Genomic DNA, 15985 nt, shown 5'->3' on the forward strand with positions numbered 1-15985 from the left:
TCTGCTGTTGATGTGATGCACCCTAGCTCCATGCCAACTACAGCTCTTCTTACCAGCCTGTCAAGTCGCCCACAGCACAGGAAAGGGCATTGGCAAGGTGGTGTGTCTTATTTGTACCACATTGGAGAAAGGTTATTTTCCATAGTAAATGAATGGGATTCTTAAAAAACAATTATATTAAATAGTAGGTGCAAAATATGAATTTTTAGTGAGGTGTGTGTTATTTGTACCACATTACAGAACAGTTCTGCATTGGTCTAGGGTGTTTGGGTCACATAACATTAAAGCTATTGCGCAAAAATCCGTTTTTAATAGGAAGTGAAAAACTGAATGAAATAGTAGGTATAAAAATATAATATTTTATTGAGGTGAGTCTGATTAGTGTTACATAGCTCTGCATTGGCCGGGGCTGTTTAGAACATCTGATATAGGCTACAAGCTATTGGAAATAAAGGCCAGAACGTAATTTATTGACGGTCCCTAGGTAAAAACTGAGCAGTTAGGACCAAATGGGTGTCCTGTTGTTTTCTGCCAAGACTGAGTGAAAGGCCAGCAGGAACTGCTGATGAACCCGAAATCAATACCTGAATATCTGTCAATTATCCAACATCAAACTAACTTCACCACGGTAGAGGACCGGGAAGGAATAGGCCAGTATCAGTATAGTCTGAGATTTAAGATTGAAATATAAATATAGGGCAAGGTGAAATATTAATAACAATATTGTAATTGTAAGCTTGCGGTACGGGCTCTACAGGTGCTGAAGCTGGCCAAAATGCATGTCATAAACTGTTTTACTACTTTATCATCCCTATGCTAAATATCATGAGTTTTGACTGTAGGTTTGCTGATATTTCCATTCATTCTTGTTCAGAATGACGACAATCTCCAGTATTTACGGTATTTATATTTATACGGTTTTGAAATAAATGAATTCCATCGTCACGTATATGATCAAAATGTATATAATAATGTAATATATCATGTGTTTACTCACCACAGTTCAATGAAGTTAATACACTCAGACAATGAGCAAAGAACTGCTTGGTATCAAGAAACTCACCTTTGAAATGAAAGCTGCGAGCAGCGATGAACCTCCCAGCATCTGTCTTATTCTATTTCTTGGTTTATTTGATAGGGACTAGAGATGTAACGCTATGAAAATGTAACCTCACGGTTATAGTAACCAAAATCATCACGGTTTTGGTATTATCACCGGATTTTTAAAAATGTGTTCAGAAAGCACTGATAGGCCTACAAGCTGAATAGTTTCAAAAAGTGTAACAGTGTTTATTATATTAAAAAAATATAGGCAATAGGCTTGTAAAAACTATTGAAAACTGGCTGCTGAAACACCGGCCCGCTGTAGGGGGTCCGGTAAGAACCGGAACCAGAGATGTCTGACTTTCAGATCCAGGAAGATTTATTAACAACTCCAACATGAAGTTAACTATGACGCTGTATTTGACGTTACATGTGAAGTTGGACGTGGTTCTGAAATATAAGCAAATAATGCACATTAATAAGCTTCTGACTTACTATATTATTTACCAAAACTAAATGTTATAGCCACCAGCATATAACAAGAAACAATGCTAAGAATGACATTCATTTCTCTGTAATAATTGACATAAATGTAACATATTATTGCTCAGTAACACAAACTGAGAATAGTGTAATTCCTCCAGTAGAAGCCGGGGCCTGTATTACAGCAGACGGTACCAGAGGCTTTATTTCTAATTCCATCTGTTTGAGAAGTATAACTGTTTAAAATGAAAAGCCACAGCGTTCCAGTGGACAGAGATCATTCATTTTTTAAGAAACATTTGCAAAGATATCACCATATACAGCATATATATATATATATATATATATATCACTATATATATACACAACAACAGCCAGAAGGACGACAAAGCAGTTTGGGTCTGAATGACTCAAACGCCACCACCAGTCAGTTTGAACCCTGTATATGTACCAGCTACTTACTTCATATTATTTCAGTACAGGTACTACACTAGAGGTGCAACGATGAATCGATTCATTGATTAGCTGTCAACTATTAAATTAATCACCAACTATGTTGATAATCGATTAATTGTTTTATTAAAAAAAATAAGATTTCTCTGATTCCAGCTTGTTAAATGTGAACATCTTCTGGTTTCTTCTCTCCTCTGGGACAGGAAACTGAGCATCTTTGAGTTTTGGACAAAACAAGACGTGATGACGTCCTCGAAGGCTTTGGGGAACACTGATCCACATGTTTCACCATGTTTTGACACGTTTATAGATCAAACAACTCATCGATTAATTGAGAAAATAATCAACAGATTAATCGACTATGAAAATAATCGTTAGTTGCAGCCCTAGTGACATATACAGTAAACATACATACATAGAAAATACATGATTACATTATTCATCCACCACTATAATGCATTCAGTTTAACAGTGAGAGTGTATGGGTGATGAAATGTGTGACAGGTAAAAGTGATCATCAGACAGACAGACATAGCTCTTATCTCATTCTGTTTTTCCATTGTAGACAACATGTGGTCCTGGTCACTGTTAGTGTTAGTGTAAAGAGGTGTATGGACATCTCTGATGAGCCACTGGAGGCGCTGTAGTACCAGTATTTAGAACTGGGCTCTGTCTCCTAAGCTGTGGGGGCCTCTGCTGGAGATAACTGGTATTGTCTGACCTTTTCTGTTTTGCCATTCCAAAGTGTAAAACAGCAGTTCCAGTTGCTGGTTTTCCTTGTTCATCTTTTCCAAGTTGATGTGGAACAAAAGTCTCTGCATCAATGTTAAGAGCTTCAACAGTTGTTTCCTTTTTCTTAAAGTCTGATTCCATGCCATTAGGTGGCTGAGAAGCAGCGCTCCACACACCAGATCCAGAGCTCCTTAAAACCTTTTCTTTTGCCACTGCTGCGGCTACATGGACTACATGGAAGCTGCAGTTGTTCTTTTCGTTGTCTTCACTTCTCTTCCTGTTCCTTCTTTCAGCAGACTTTGACGGGCGAGCAGAGCAGCTGTTTGAGCCTCTGCTCTGAGACGGCCAGATGAAGTGCTGGACACATTTGATGTTGAACCTTGTTTTTTGCTGCTTAGGTATGATATAATATGTCATCCTGGTCATCGTGTTGAGAAGATGGATGCTCTTGTTCCTTTTTCACATCCTCATGAATCCCACTTTCTTTCACTGCCAGAGCTTCCTGGTGCCACTCAACATCATGAGTTAGCTTTGAAAGAGGCCTGCTGGTTTCTGGAAGCCCCACTTTAACATCCTCAATAAATCCTTGATTGGATTCAGTGATGCTTATGAACCATGCATTTAGTTGTTCTTGTTCATCAGATGGGATTAAAGACCGCAGAGATGTGATCAATGCAGTGGCATGTTCAGACAACTGCAGCAGAACATCAAACTGTGCTTTAACTTGTGAAGCATTTCTATCATCTCTCATGAGCTCTTTGAGAGACCCTGTCTGCTCCTTTCATTAGTTTACTTCCTTTCTACGCTGGGTCTGAATTGACTCACTCTTGCCAGAACTTTTTCAGTCAGAATCATTTTTCTTTTCTCCTTTTCAGGTGAACTTGAACCAGCCCTTGATCCACTCATTTTGTGCTTGCAGACGGATGCAAATGATCATCACAGTATGAATCCAACATAAAGCCAACAACATCAGTAGCCACAGCAGTCCCATGCAGGCACGATATAATAACCAACCAAGCCATAACACAGTACCAAACAGAGGTTACATACCCCTGGTTGGGTGTGGTGCTGTCAGGCGGCCACTGTTCTCCACTAATTGCTGGGCGTCCATGTGTGTGATCTCAAAGGCTGATGATCAGTATTTCTCCGTGTGGCTACGGCCTCGTATGAGCGTGGTTTACTTCCAGTTTTGTTGGTTTTTGCTGACAAATATAGGCGACAATCTAGGACTTCTTTGTAGCCGCTGAGAGGCTGAATAGAGGAATAACTTGTCAGACGCGCTTATTATATAACTGTTTTTTTACAGACTCAAGTCCAGATAGAAAAGTACACCTAACATAATACAAGAGGGGTACACACAAACATAAATACATACAGACATACGGACTACCACGTATTACATAAAGGGAACATACAGACATACAGTTGTGTTCAGAATAATAGCAGAGTGTTTAAAAAAGAGAATAATGCTCAACATCCTCTGAATAGCTTTTAATTCCATAATATCAATGCATTGGGAACACTGAACATTCAATTCCAAATCAAAACAAGACCAAAACTGATCACGTTTGTGTTCTACCTTTACAGAAAGTGAAGAAAAAGGAATATTAGGCTGTTCAAAAAGATAGCAATATTTGGATTTGTTTTTACAAACTCAAACATTTACTGTATAAACTGAAAAATGTCTCAAGGGTTTGCTTTCCATTCCACATCAAATTGAACACAACATGTCCGTGCCCCTCGCCTCGTCGCCTGGCATCATGGCGGTACCGAGAGTCGGAAGAAAGCGTCACCTATTTGATTATGACTGTGTCAGATAAAGTTCCTTGCAGTGGAAGTTGGTAACATATGTGGACAATTTATTACAGGGAAACATCTCACGCATTAGAAAGTACAGGGCGTGGATGTATGGGTACAGGGCGTGGATGTATGGGTACAGGGCGTGGATGTATGGGTACAGGGCGTGGATGTATGGGTACAGGGCGTGGATGTATGGGTACAGGACGTGGATGTATGGGTACAGGACGTGGATACAGGGCGTGGATGTATGGATACAGGGCGTGGATATATGGGTACAGGGCGTGGATGTATGGGTACAGGGTACAGGGCGTGGATATATGGGTACAGGGCGTGGATGTATGGATACAGGGCGTGGATGTATGGGTACAGGGTACAGGGCGTGGATATATGGATACAGGACGTGGATATATGGGTACAGGGCGTGGATGTATGGGTACAGGGCGTGGATGTATGGGTACAGGGCGTGGATGTATGGGTACAGGGCGTGGATGTATGGGTACAGGGCGTGGATGTATGGGTACAGGGTACAGGGCATGGATGTATGGGTACAGGGCCAGGCAGCATGACAGAGACAACAGCAGGACAGAGAACACTACAGGAGGGCTTTCACCAGCGACCTGACAGCTGCTGGTTAGTAAATACGCAGGAACACCAGAAGCAGGAGGAAGTGTGAGTTAATATGTGGATTATTATGGGATGTCTACACAACTGTGTGAGTCGATTGACTTCAAAAAGTTCACCACTTTACTCCAACCAAAGTTGAAAACACCTGTTGATGTCTTCTTTAGTCTGTTGGCTATTTAGGTTTTTTCCTGGAACACGTCTTACACATTTTGCTCTTACTGCGGCGTCTTGTGTAGACTGTTTACATATTTATGACCATATGTAGGCTATGTGTTATGTACTGGTGTTATTGTTGAATACATATTTCTAAAATTGTATGATGTTTTTGTTGAGTTATTAATACTTTTTCTGACCTTTTTTGAATCCCCCAACAAATAACCCATATTACAAAAAAGACTAAAACTAATAAAAACTAAACTAAAATAGTAAAAGCTAATTACAACTAAACTGAATTTGAAAACAAAAAGTCAAAACGAAATAAAAATACAAACTAATGAAAAATGCAACTATAATAACCTTGTTCAGTTCACATGTGGAAGTTGCCTGCCAGCATATTTGCTTGTCCATATTATTTACAGCACTGGCGCTGTATGTCATCAGCATCACAAAAATAATCCCTGATAATGTGGCCAAGGTATTTTGCTTTAGTAACTACGTTTAGCTCTTAACCTGTCAAGTAAAAAGAGGGAAAGCATAGCTTCCTGTCCTCCTCAGTTCTGGCAGTCATTCCAACACTCTTTTTTGCATTGAATTGATGTCATACTGTAGTCCATAGTTTGAACAGACTCTAAGCAGTTGCTGTAGGCCAGTACTATATGGAGACATAACATTACATCCTCTGCATACATCAGATGATTAATATGCCTATTCTCCACCATACAGCCAGTCTTACGCTTCTAATGTCCTAGAAAGATCATCCAAATGAAAAAGAACAGGTGACAATATTCCACCTTGTCTAACCCCATTGGTAACTGGGAAAGGAGCCGATCTTGTCTTCCCTCATCTAGCTTGCATAGTTTGATGGGAGTACCAATAATACAAGATACATTATTAGGTATGGGGGGACCCCTCGCTCTTGTAATTTTATAAACAGTTTACCGTGATTAACGCGGTCAAAATCTTTGGATGCATCAAGGAAACATAAAAACATTGTTGAACCATGGCTTTTATACTTGGTAACAAGTTATGTTAGTGCATATATATACAAATACATTGTATATATGTTTGTTTTTAAAACCAAATTGATTGTCAGTGTTTTTTTAGATTAGTGCTGTCAGTTAAACGTGTTATTAACGGCGTTAACGCAAACCCATTTTAACGGCGTTAAAATTTTATCGTGAGATTAACGTTGTTTTTGGCCTAGCAAACTTTGTATTTTTTTTTCACATGCTGTTGCAACAAATAGTAACGTTAGAAAAACTACAACACCACACCGGATCTAGCTAGACCGGAAACAGAACAACAGGCACGCCGCACACACTTGTTTGGGCTTGCGAGCCGGCCAAAGAGTAGTAGGCTAACGTTACGTTTTGAGTGGATGGCAAGCGGGATAGAGAGAGACAGCAGAAAACACAATTCTGAATGGCGCTTTTTATTTTCCAAAACTCCCGGACGGCTCGTAGACAAGTCAAAGCCATATGCACGTTGTATAAAGCTGAATTAAAATGTCACTGAAGCACGTCAAGCTGGAGCTACCACCTACAAGCTAATTAATGTGACACAGTTTGATGCTAGCGGGCTCAGGCTAAGCAGTATTTTGGAGAGTGCTACTTGCCGACCTGTGGATGAAACCAAATCCAAAAAAATGACTACAGTTCTTGCGAAATGGGTGGCAACTACCTGCAGACCTGTCAGCATCGTAGAGGACTCGGGTCTTAAAGACGTACTACGGTTGGCATGTTCTGACCCGTCTTATACATTACCGTCTAGGGGGACAGTAGCCCCACGCACACACAGCCTGTACTCCACGGAGAAAGCAGCTAAACTGGAACTGCTGCAGAGTCCAAACTCTGTCTCATTAACCGCTGATCACTGGACGTCAGTGAGGAATCAAAATGATTTAGAAGTTTCTGCACACTATATTGACTGGTAAGTAGGGTCGGGTACCGAAACGCGGTGCCAATAGGACACCGGTGCCAAGTAAACGGTAGTAACGAGAGCCTCATTTCGGTGCCTGACTTTACACTACACCTGACAGCAGGTAACATTAGCCTACAATTAGCTAGCAGCTGGATTAAACATGGTTAAAATGCTGACAGCTAACGTTAAACAGTGTAACGTGTGACTGTATTTTCCTGTAGAGGACTCCAACAGCGGGACGTAACAGTCTGCTCTGCAGCGCAGCAGCTGCCGTTGTCGGAATTAAACACACAGATGGTGCGTTCACTTAAAATAGGTAGCCTCGTGGTGCATTCATAGTTTTTGTAAAATACTCTTTACCCATCTGGTGGTTGTTTTTGTCGTTCAACAGCAATTTACTGGTGAAGTAAGTTATTGTTATAAGTTATAGTTATTACATTATTATTAAATCTTTAATTTTGACCATGGCCTTAGCAATAAACAAGTCGCCGACTGTAGTTTAGTACCCTTCTTTTTTTTTCTTTTTTTTACTTTATTAAAAAGTACCAGTTTAGGCACCGGCACCATTTTAAAAGTATCGCTTTAGCACCGGTATTGGGGGGGAAAAAAAAAAAAAAAAAAAAACGATACCCAACCCTACTGGTAAGGATAGGGATCTTTAGTTTTTTAGTTAGGGACTTGGAGGAATGGTGCAATAATGACAGATTCACACATTTTTCTTTTGTTTACAGTAAATAAATAATTACAAATCTTAAAGTCAAGTTCATAAAGTCACTTTCTTTGCATTCATTTGATTCCCAGTTAAGATCCTCTGGTGAGAACGGCTTTCATTGTTAATATGGACTTAAAAACTGTTCTGAAATGCTAAATAATACAATTATAATCGTGATAAAATATGTAATTAATCGCGATTAACTATAGAAATTCAGTGATTAATCGCAATTTAAAAAAAAATAATAGTTTGACAGCCCTAGTAAACATCTTTAGCATTATGCATCTAACTCTCTGTCTGTTTCTATAGAAACGGAGAGGAAGAGGCGGACTCGGACATCACAGCTGTCAGCACTGTGGCAAGTCCTTCACAACATCTAGATATTTAAAGATTCATCAGAGAGTTCACACTGGAGAGAGACCATACAGCTGTGAACAATGTGGGGCAGCATTCACACAGTTAGGTGTGCTCAAACGTCATCAACTCATTCACTCTGGAGAGAAACCGTACAGCTGTGAACAATGTGGGGCAGCTTTCAGAACGTTGGGTAATCTTAAAGTCCATCAACGCATTCACACTGGAGAGAAGCCGTTCTGGTGTGAACAATGTGGGAAAACGTTTTCTCGTGGTGGTGCCCTCAAAGACCACCAACTCATTCACACTGGAGAGAGACCATACAGCTGTGGACAATGTGGGGCAGCATTCACAACGTTAGGTGTGCTCAAAACTCATCAACTCATTCACACTGGAGATAAACCGTACAGCTGTGAACAATGCGAGGCAGCATTCACAATGTTGGGTGCGCTCAAACGTCATCAACTCATTCACACTGGAGAGAAGCCGTTCCGGTGTGAACTATGTGGGAAAACTTTTTCTCAGAATGGTACCCTTAAAGCCCATAAACTCATTCACACTGGAGATAAACCATACAGCTGTGAACAATGCGGGGCAGCTTTCACCGTTCAAAGTTCCCTAAAATCCCACCAACGTGTTCACACTGGAGAGAAGCCATTTTCTTGTGAACAATGTGGGAAAACTTTTTCTAAGAGTGGTCACCTTAAAGTCCACCAACGCATTCACACTGGAGATAAACCGTACAGCTGTGAACAATGTGGGGCAGCTTTCACACGGTTATCTCACTTAAAATCCCACCAACGTGTTCACACTGGAGAGAAGCCGTACTGGTGTGAGCAATGTGGGAAAATGTTTTCACAGAGTAGTACCCTTAAAGCCCACCAACGCATTCACACTGGAGATAAACCGTACAGCTGTGAACAATGTGGAGCAGCTTTCACACAGTTAGACAGCTTAAAATCCCACCGACGCATTCACACTGGAGAAAAGCCGTTCTGGTGTGAGCAATGTGGGAAAACTTTTTCTCAGAGTGCTCACCTTAAAGTTCACCAACTCATTCACACTGGAGAGAAGCCATTCTGGTGTGAGCAATGTGGGGCAGCCTTTTCTCTGGGTAGTAACCTTAAAGTCCACCAACGCATTCACACTGCCTCCTCTTGAACATTTTCTAAAGCCAAGCTGTTGTTTGAGTGGAGAGAGGGAACAAATAGCGTGAGTCAACATGCTGTTTGTGGGTTTGTTGTTACCTTTATTTAACCACACAGTTAACAATGGTGATTGAGGGCTTTCGAACCAGTGATGAACCTCAGAGATCCGTGGTATACAGTGTCCAGTGCATGTAAACTTTTAGGTGAAGCATGCATGTATAAAAAGTCACCATAGTCAAGTACAGACATAAAAGTGGCAGCGACCAGCCTCTTTCTAGATTTGAATGAAAGGCAGGATTTGATTCTGAAATAAAACCCTAGTTTGAGTTTTAATCTTTTTGCTAGCTGCTGAATATGAAGGGTAAAAGAAAGAGCTTCATCAATTAAAATGCCAAGATATCTGTACTTAGAAACACATTCAATCTTACTACCCTGGGAAATGAGGATAGAAGGCAGATTTGATTTAGATATTGAATTTGGAAAAAGCATGACTTTAGTTTTTTCTGCATTTAAAACAAGTTTTAAATCATAAAGATTCTGTTGAAGCGTGTTAAAAGCAAGTTGTAACTGGTAGAGGGTCTGGTCTGAGGTGGGTGCAGAGCAATACAGTACAGTGTCATCAGCATAACATAGGGTTTACTACCCAGATAACAAAAGAGCAGTCAGAGCCCAAAGTAGCCGAGGTCCAGGACCACTGCAGGCACTAACCTGCATGATAGATATGGAAGAAAAACAGTGTGGAATAGGTCAGAGCACATAACATTGGGTAAAAAAGAGCATGTAAAGATGACAAGTGAAAATCAGTGCAGTGAAAAACACGATGAGTGTAAAATAACCGTTTTCCAAGGAATCAGATTGAGAGATATTCATGGTTGAAGCTTGTAGAAGAAAATTTACCAGTTTTAGTCTCATTTTATCCTAATATGTTCTTTCTGGTCACTGATTAAGTTAATTAATTAATTAATCAATCATATTTTACCTGATTGTTTTTAAAATAATTTTTATCTTGTGTCGTGTAACTGAATGTTATTAACAGAGTATACATCAAGAGATGGAATTGTTTTTGGATATATGACTATAATTTATATTTTACTTTATTACTTCATGTATTTATGTGTTTTGTTGAAGAATGTGTGAGTTGGGTTTATTTTTTTTTCATTTCTTTTCCTCTTATACTCAACATACTATACTATGACTTTTTATGACTTTTTTCGACATACTATACTACGACTTTTCGACGTACTATACTGACTATAGCTTTTTGAAATACTATACTATGACTTTTTGACAAACTATACTACGACCTTTAATGACTTTTTTTTGACATACTGTAATATGAGTTTTTATGGCTATTTTCGACAAACTATAATATGATTTATGATTTTCTTTCGACATACTATACTATGACATTTTATGACTTTTTTTCAACATGCTATACTTTTGATAGGTTGAATATTAAGTCTGTATGCTTTCAAAGATACAATGTATTACATGAGGCTATTATGTGTGTGTGTGAACCTCACATGACAACTGATGACTGACTGTTGATGTGGGGGGTCCTGTGTGGTGAGAGTTATGGGAAACCTCTGGGTATGATACAGGATTGGGAGGCCATGAGAACTAATATTCTCCAGCTCTAATTATTATGTTTCATGTGAAGGAGAGCTGAATAACAACTTATGTAATCTTCACCTGTGACCTTTGGCGGGGGCCTACCCGACAGCAGAGACCACCTAATTGGGGGACCCTAAGTTTTTATGGTTGTGATTGACAGCTGGTTCTCCAGATGTGAGGCCTAAACTGTATAAAGGACTGTGTTCACTTAGTGGTCAGTGAGAAGCTGATCTGTGAGTGTGTATGTTATGTATCTGAATAAAGCTGCATCTAATCTGAAGACATCTGAATCAGTCATCTGGGACGTCGCCTCAATCTATCAACTATGACTTTTTTATTACTTTTTTTTGACGTACTATTCTATGAATTTTTATGACTTTTCGACATACTATTACTATGACTTTTTTTTGACATACTATAATATGATTGTTTTTGCATACTATGACTTTATGACTTTTTTCGACATACTATACTATGACTTTTTATGATTTTTTGACATACTATAATATGAAACCTTACAGCTGTTAACAATGTGTATCTCACAGTAGTAACCTTAAAGTCCACCAACGTATTCACACTGCATCCTCTTGAACATTTTCCAGACCATAGCTGTGTCCTCCTGCCTCCTCCTCATGCCCTGACAGCTGGATCTACCAGGCTGTCTGTTTCTACTCATTCACTGTTTTAATCATTCCTTAGCCACTTGTACTATTTTCATTTTGCAAAGCAGTTGTTGTTTAATTAGGGGTCCAATGTGGCTCTCAGTACCAGCGGTGCTTGGAACCCTATTGTAAAGAGCTCTCCATGCACACAAAAATCCCCAATAACAGATGGCAAAGTTGTTAATAGCTGAAAAGTTGAGACCTGGGGGTTCCAAACTGCTGTACCACATCCTCAAAGGATTTGAATGTGCCGCCGAGATACAGATCCCCCAGTGTAACAATTCCCTTTTCCAGCCAGTCCCTCCAGAAAGGGGAGATCTACCAATACTAGTGCTGTCAGATAAACGTGTTATTAACGGTGTTAACGCAAACCCATTTTAACAGCGGAATTTTTATCGCAAGATTAACGTTGTTTTTGGCCTAGCAAACTTTGTAGTTTTTTTCACATGCTGTTGCAACAACTAGTAATGTTAGAAAAACTACAACACCACACCGGATCTAGCTAGACCGGAAACAGAACAACAGGCACGCTGCACACACTTGTTTGGGCTTGCAGCCGGCCAACAGAGCAGTAGGCTAACGTTAGGTTTTGAGTGGATGGCGAGCGCGAGACGCCGAAATGGATGCCAATAAGGAAAGTTTACTTTTAAAAAGTTGCCAAATGGTTCCATTGACAAGACCAAAGTGATCTGTGTGTTTTGTCGTTGTGACCTGAGCTATCATCGCAGCACGTCCAGTCTGAAAGACCACTTGATGGCCAAGCACACGACTGATGGTAATTCTCCGTCCGCCCCCTCGTCAAAGCCAGGCGACAATGGATGACTTCAGACAGAAGCACATGGATACCACAACTAAGAATAAACTTACTGCAGCCATAGCTCAATGGGTGGCTACTGCATGTAGGCCTGTTAACGTTGTGGAGGATGAGGGTCTAGCTGATATCATTCGCATTGCATCCGCTTTTCAATGTTTAATAAGAGCATTAAAATGAGAAAGAATAATGGGACTGAAAGAAAGCAAGGGACATTTAGAATAGATAAAAAATTTGAGATTAATTGCGATTTAACTATGACATTAATTATTTATTATTAAATATTTTAATCGTTTGACAGCACTAACCAATACATAACTTTGGATTCCGCCAGATACTTCATGAGGCATTTAGATATTGATCCAGTTCTAAAAATCCGGGCCACCTTGGTCCACACTACTTTTACGTAAGTAGTGTACTAACTTAAAAGAGTGTACTCTACTTTTTCAAACTCCTGGGTTTTTTTGCCTGATCTGCCTGAAACATCTTCAGCCTTTAATAAAAAATGTTTTTTCGAAAGAATTTTGCTCAGTTAAAGGTCCCATGACGTGGTGCTCCTTGGATGCTTTTATATAGACCTTAGTGGTCCCCTAATACTGTATCTGAAGTCTCTTTTATATAGGCCTTAGTGGTCCCCTAATACTGTATCTGAAGTCTCTTTTATATAGGCCTTAGTGGTCCCCTAATACTGTATCTGAAGTCTCTTTTATATAGACCTTAGTGGTCCCCCTAATACTGTATCTGAAGTCTCTTTTATATAGACCTTAGTGGTCCCCTAATACTGTATCTGAAGTCTCTTTTATATAGACCTTAGTGGTCCCCTAATACTGTATCTGAAGTCTCTTTTATATAGACCTTAGTGGTCCCCCTAATACTGTATCTGAAGTCTCTTTTATATAGACCTTAGTGGTCCCCTAATACTGTATCTGAAGTCTCTTTTATATAGACCTTAGTGGTCCCCTAATACTGTATCTGAAGTCTCTTTTATATAGACCTTAGTGGTCCCCTAATACTGTATCTGAAGTCTCTTTTATTGAGCCAGTCCCACAATGAGCTTTCCTTAGGATGTGCCATTTCTGTGTCTGTAGCTTTAAATGCTATTGAGGAGGAGAGAGGATGGGGGGGGGGGTGTGGCCTTGACCAACAGCCACTTTGCTCGTTTGAAAGCCATGATGTCTCTCTCTCTCATGGGTGGGCCAAATTCTCTGGGTGGGCAAAGCAGAGAAAGGGGAGGTAACCTTTCCCCTTATGACGTCATAAAGGGAAGATTCCTGATTGGCCCATCTGAGCTTTCATTTTCTCAAAGACAGAGCAGGATACCCAGGGCTCGGTTTACACCTATCACCATTTCTAGCCACTGGGGGGCCATAGGCAGGCTGGGGGGAACTCATATTAATGTTAAAAAACCTCATAAAGTGAAATCTTCATGCCATGGGACCTTTAAAAAAAAATACTCAAATTACAACCAAACTTATTTTTTTAGTTAGCAAACAAAACAACTTTTGCGTGTCTTGTCCAAAGTACATGCTATCAGAGCTTGCATTTTCGATTTACTACAGACCTTGCAGAGCACACTTTGCAATATTTCCTGACGTTTGCCTTGCCACTGTTGCGCTTTGGGTTCGGGTTTCACAGACTGCAGGTTGTCAGGAGGGACACGCGCCAGGGGAGGCTTGGACCCCGTCATAACTGCTGGTAGTTGTAGTTCTTTGAAGTTCAAGTGATCTAAGTAAGAAGAATATGAAGATGATTTTATTAATCCCCAAGGGGAAATAACACGCTCTCACTATCATTAAATCTGTGATACCATGCTTTCATTATATCTAAAGTAATGTCATTTATGATTGAAGGAAAAGGATAGATGCTTAACTTAAAGGTACATTATAAAACTTATTCAGAATTATAATGTTTCCTCTGGAGACATCTCCATCTTTGAAGGCTGAACAGGGTGGGGGGGGGGTGCCTTTTTTCCAGATTAGAGCAATAGCCCCTCCAAATGTCTGTGAACGCCTCTGTGTCTGGTGTTTGTAACAAAACAGTCCGCTTCAATATTGGTTCAATAGTCAGTAAGAAATGCTGATTTTAATAGTGAATAAACCTCCCGCCTCCGGGGCTACTCCGTACCATTTTGGGCTACTCCGTACCAAAATGGCGGCCGCGAAGACGTGTCGCTCCAATCAGCAGCCTTAGCAACAGTAACTAGGGGCTGCGGGGTAGAGGGTAGCAGGGGGCGCTGACCATGAGACGCTACGACGCCCAGCTGGACGCTGATGCTGACTGCAGAGAGATGGGACAGAGGAGTGCAAAGGTCTTAAATCACTCTTCATTTTCTGTGTCCACTTAATGCTGCCTGTATCCGTGAGGATGTGTGTGTCTGTTTGTAAAGAAAACTATCTGTGTGTGAATGTTTTGTGTGTTTTTCACATGTGCATATTAAACGTGTGTGTGTGTCTCTGTTTCTCAGGTACATGATAGTGAAATGCAAGGACAAAGAGACCCAGCAGAGAGACCCACAGCCAGAATCCTTCTTGCTAGTCGCTGCCAAAGTTGCCAAAATGTCTTTGTCCTCACTGTAATGTGCAGTTCCAAAGAATGATGGGAGAAAAGGATGGTGATAAGGCACTGATGACCTTGGCCCTAGTCTGTTCCTCCTTCAGAGACATAGTCACCGATGGAAACTTCCTGGAAAGAGCTCACTTTCTGTGGCTTGACAGGAAGTAAAAAATGATGCTTTGATAGTTGCCAACTTTAAACATTTCAGCATATTTATCACATGAAGCATAGTGTTCAATCTGATGATCCTAAATGTTGTAATACAGGTGTGACTAATTGGAGCAGGTTCTCCACCAAATCCTAAACAGAATTGCAGACAGTGTACTCAGTGCTGAACTGCTCCCAGTGCTATTGTCCACACAAGAGGTGCATGCTGGGTATTTATACTGGATAATGGGCTTTGAAACTGGATGGCTGTTAGTCTAAATCTAACCACTGTATGATAGAGAAAGGTGAGTATGCTTTAGTTCTATAGCCACAGGTTACGTTGGAAGAGGAAGGGGGGGTGAGCTGCGGGGGGGATATATTCTGAAGATCCCCACCCTGGATTCTGCATTTCTGCCAACTAAGGGCAGGATTTCCTGAGGAGGGATAACGAGGATCTGCACACACAAGAATAAAAAAATAAAGACGTTACACTCTTTCCAAGACTCCTTTTTATTTTTATATTCTATATTGTTTTCACACTTCACTGGGAAACTGCTGCAAATACGTTTTCTTATCAGCAAGGTGAGAGGGCATGAGACGGGAGGCTCCAGGTTGCAGCCTTAGAATGAATGGATTTTTAGTTTGTCTATAGTCTGCATTCATTTTATAGACAAATGTTTAAGTATTTTATTCATTAGCATGATAGTCTGCATATTTTTATGAGTATTTTATCCATCTGTATGATTGCTGTTACTGTTTAGTTAAAAAA

At 40.3% G+C, this 15985-nt stretch overlaps 1 protein-coding gene across 1 annotated transcript in view; it reads left to right on the plus strand.

Moving 5' to 3' along the window:
* LOC144524870 (uncharacterized) overlaps positions 1-10812 on the plus strand; it is a 29894-nt gene extending 19082 nt beyond the window's left edge. Inside the window, exon 4 of the mRNA XM_078261385.1 lies at positions 8237-10812. Coding sequence (XP_078117511.1) covers positions 8237-9442 — 1206 coding nt within the window. The 3' untranslated portion in view covers positions 9443-10812. The remainder of the gene's footprint in view (positions 1-8236) is intronic.
* The last annotated feature ends 5173 nt before the right edge of the window (positions 10813-15985 follow it).

Source organism: Sander vitreus, chromosome 10 (genome assembly GCF_031162955.1).
Source record: "Sander vitreus isolate 19-12246 chromosome 10, sanVit1, whole genome shotgun sequence".
Lineage (NCBI taxonomy): Eukaryota > Metazoa > Chordata > Actinopteri > Perciformes > Percidae > Sander > Sander vitreus.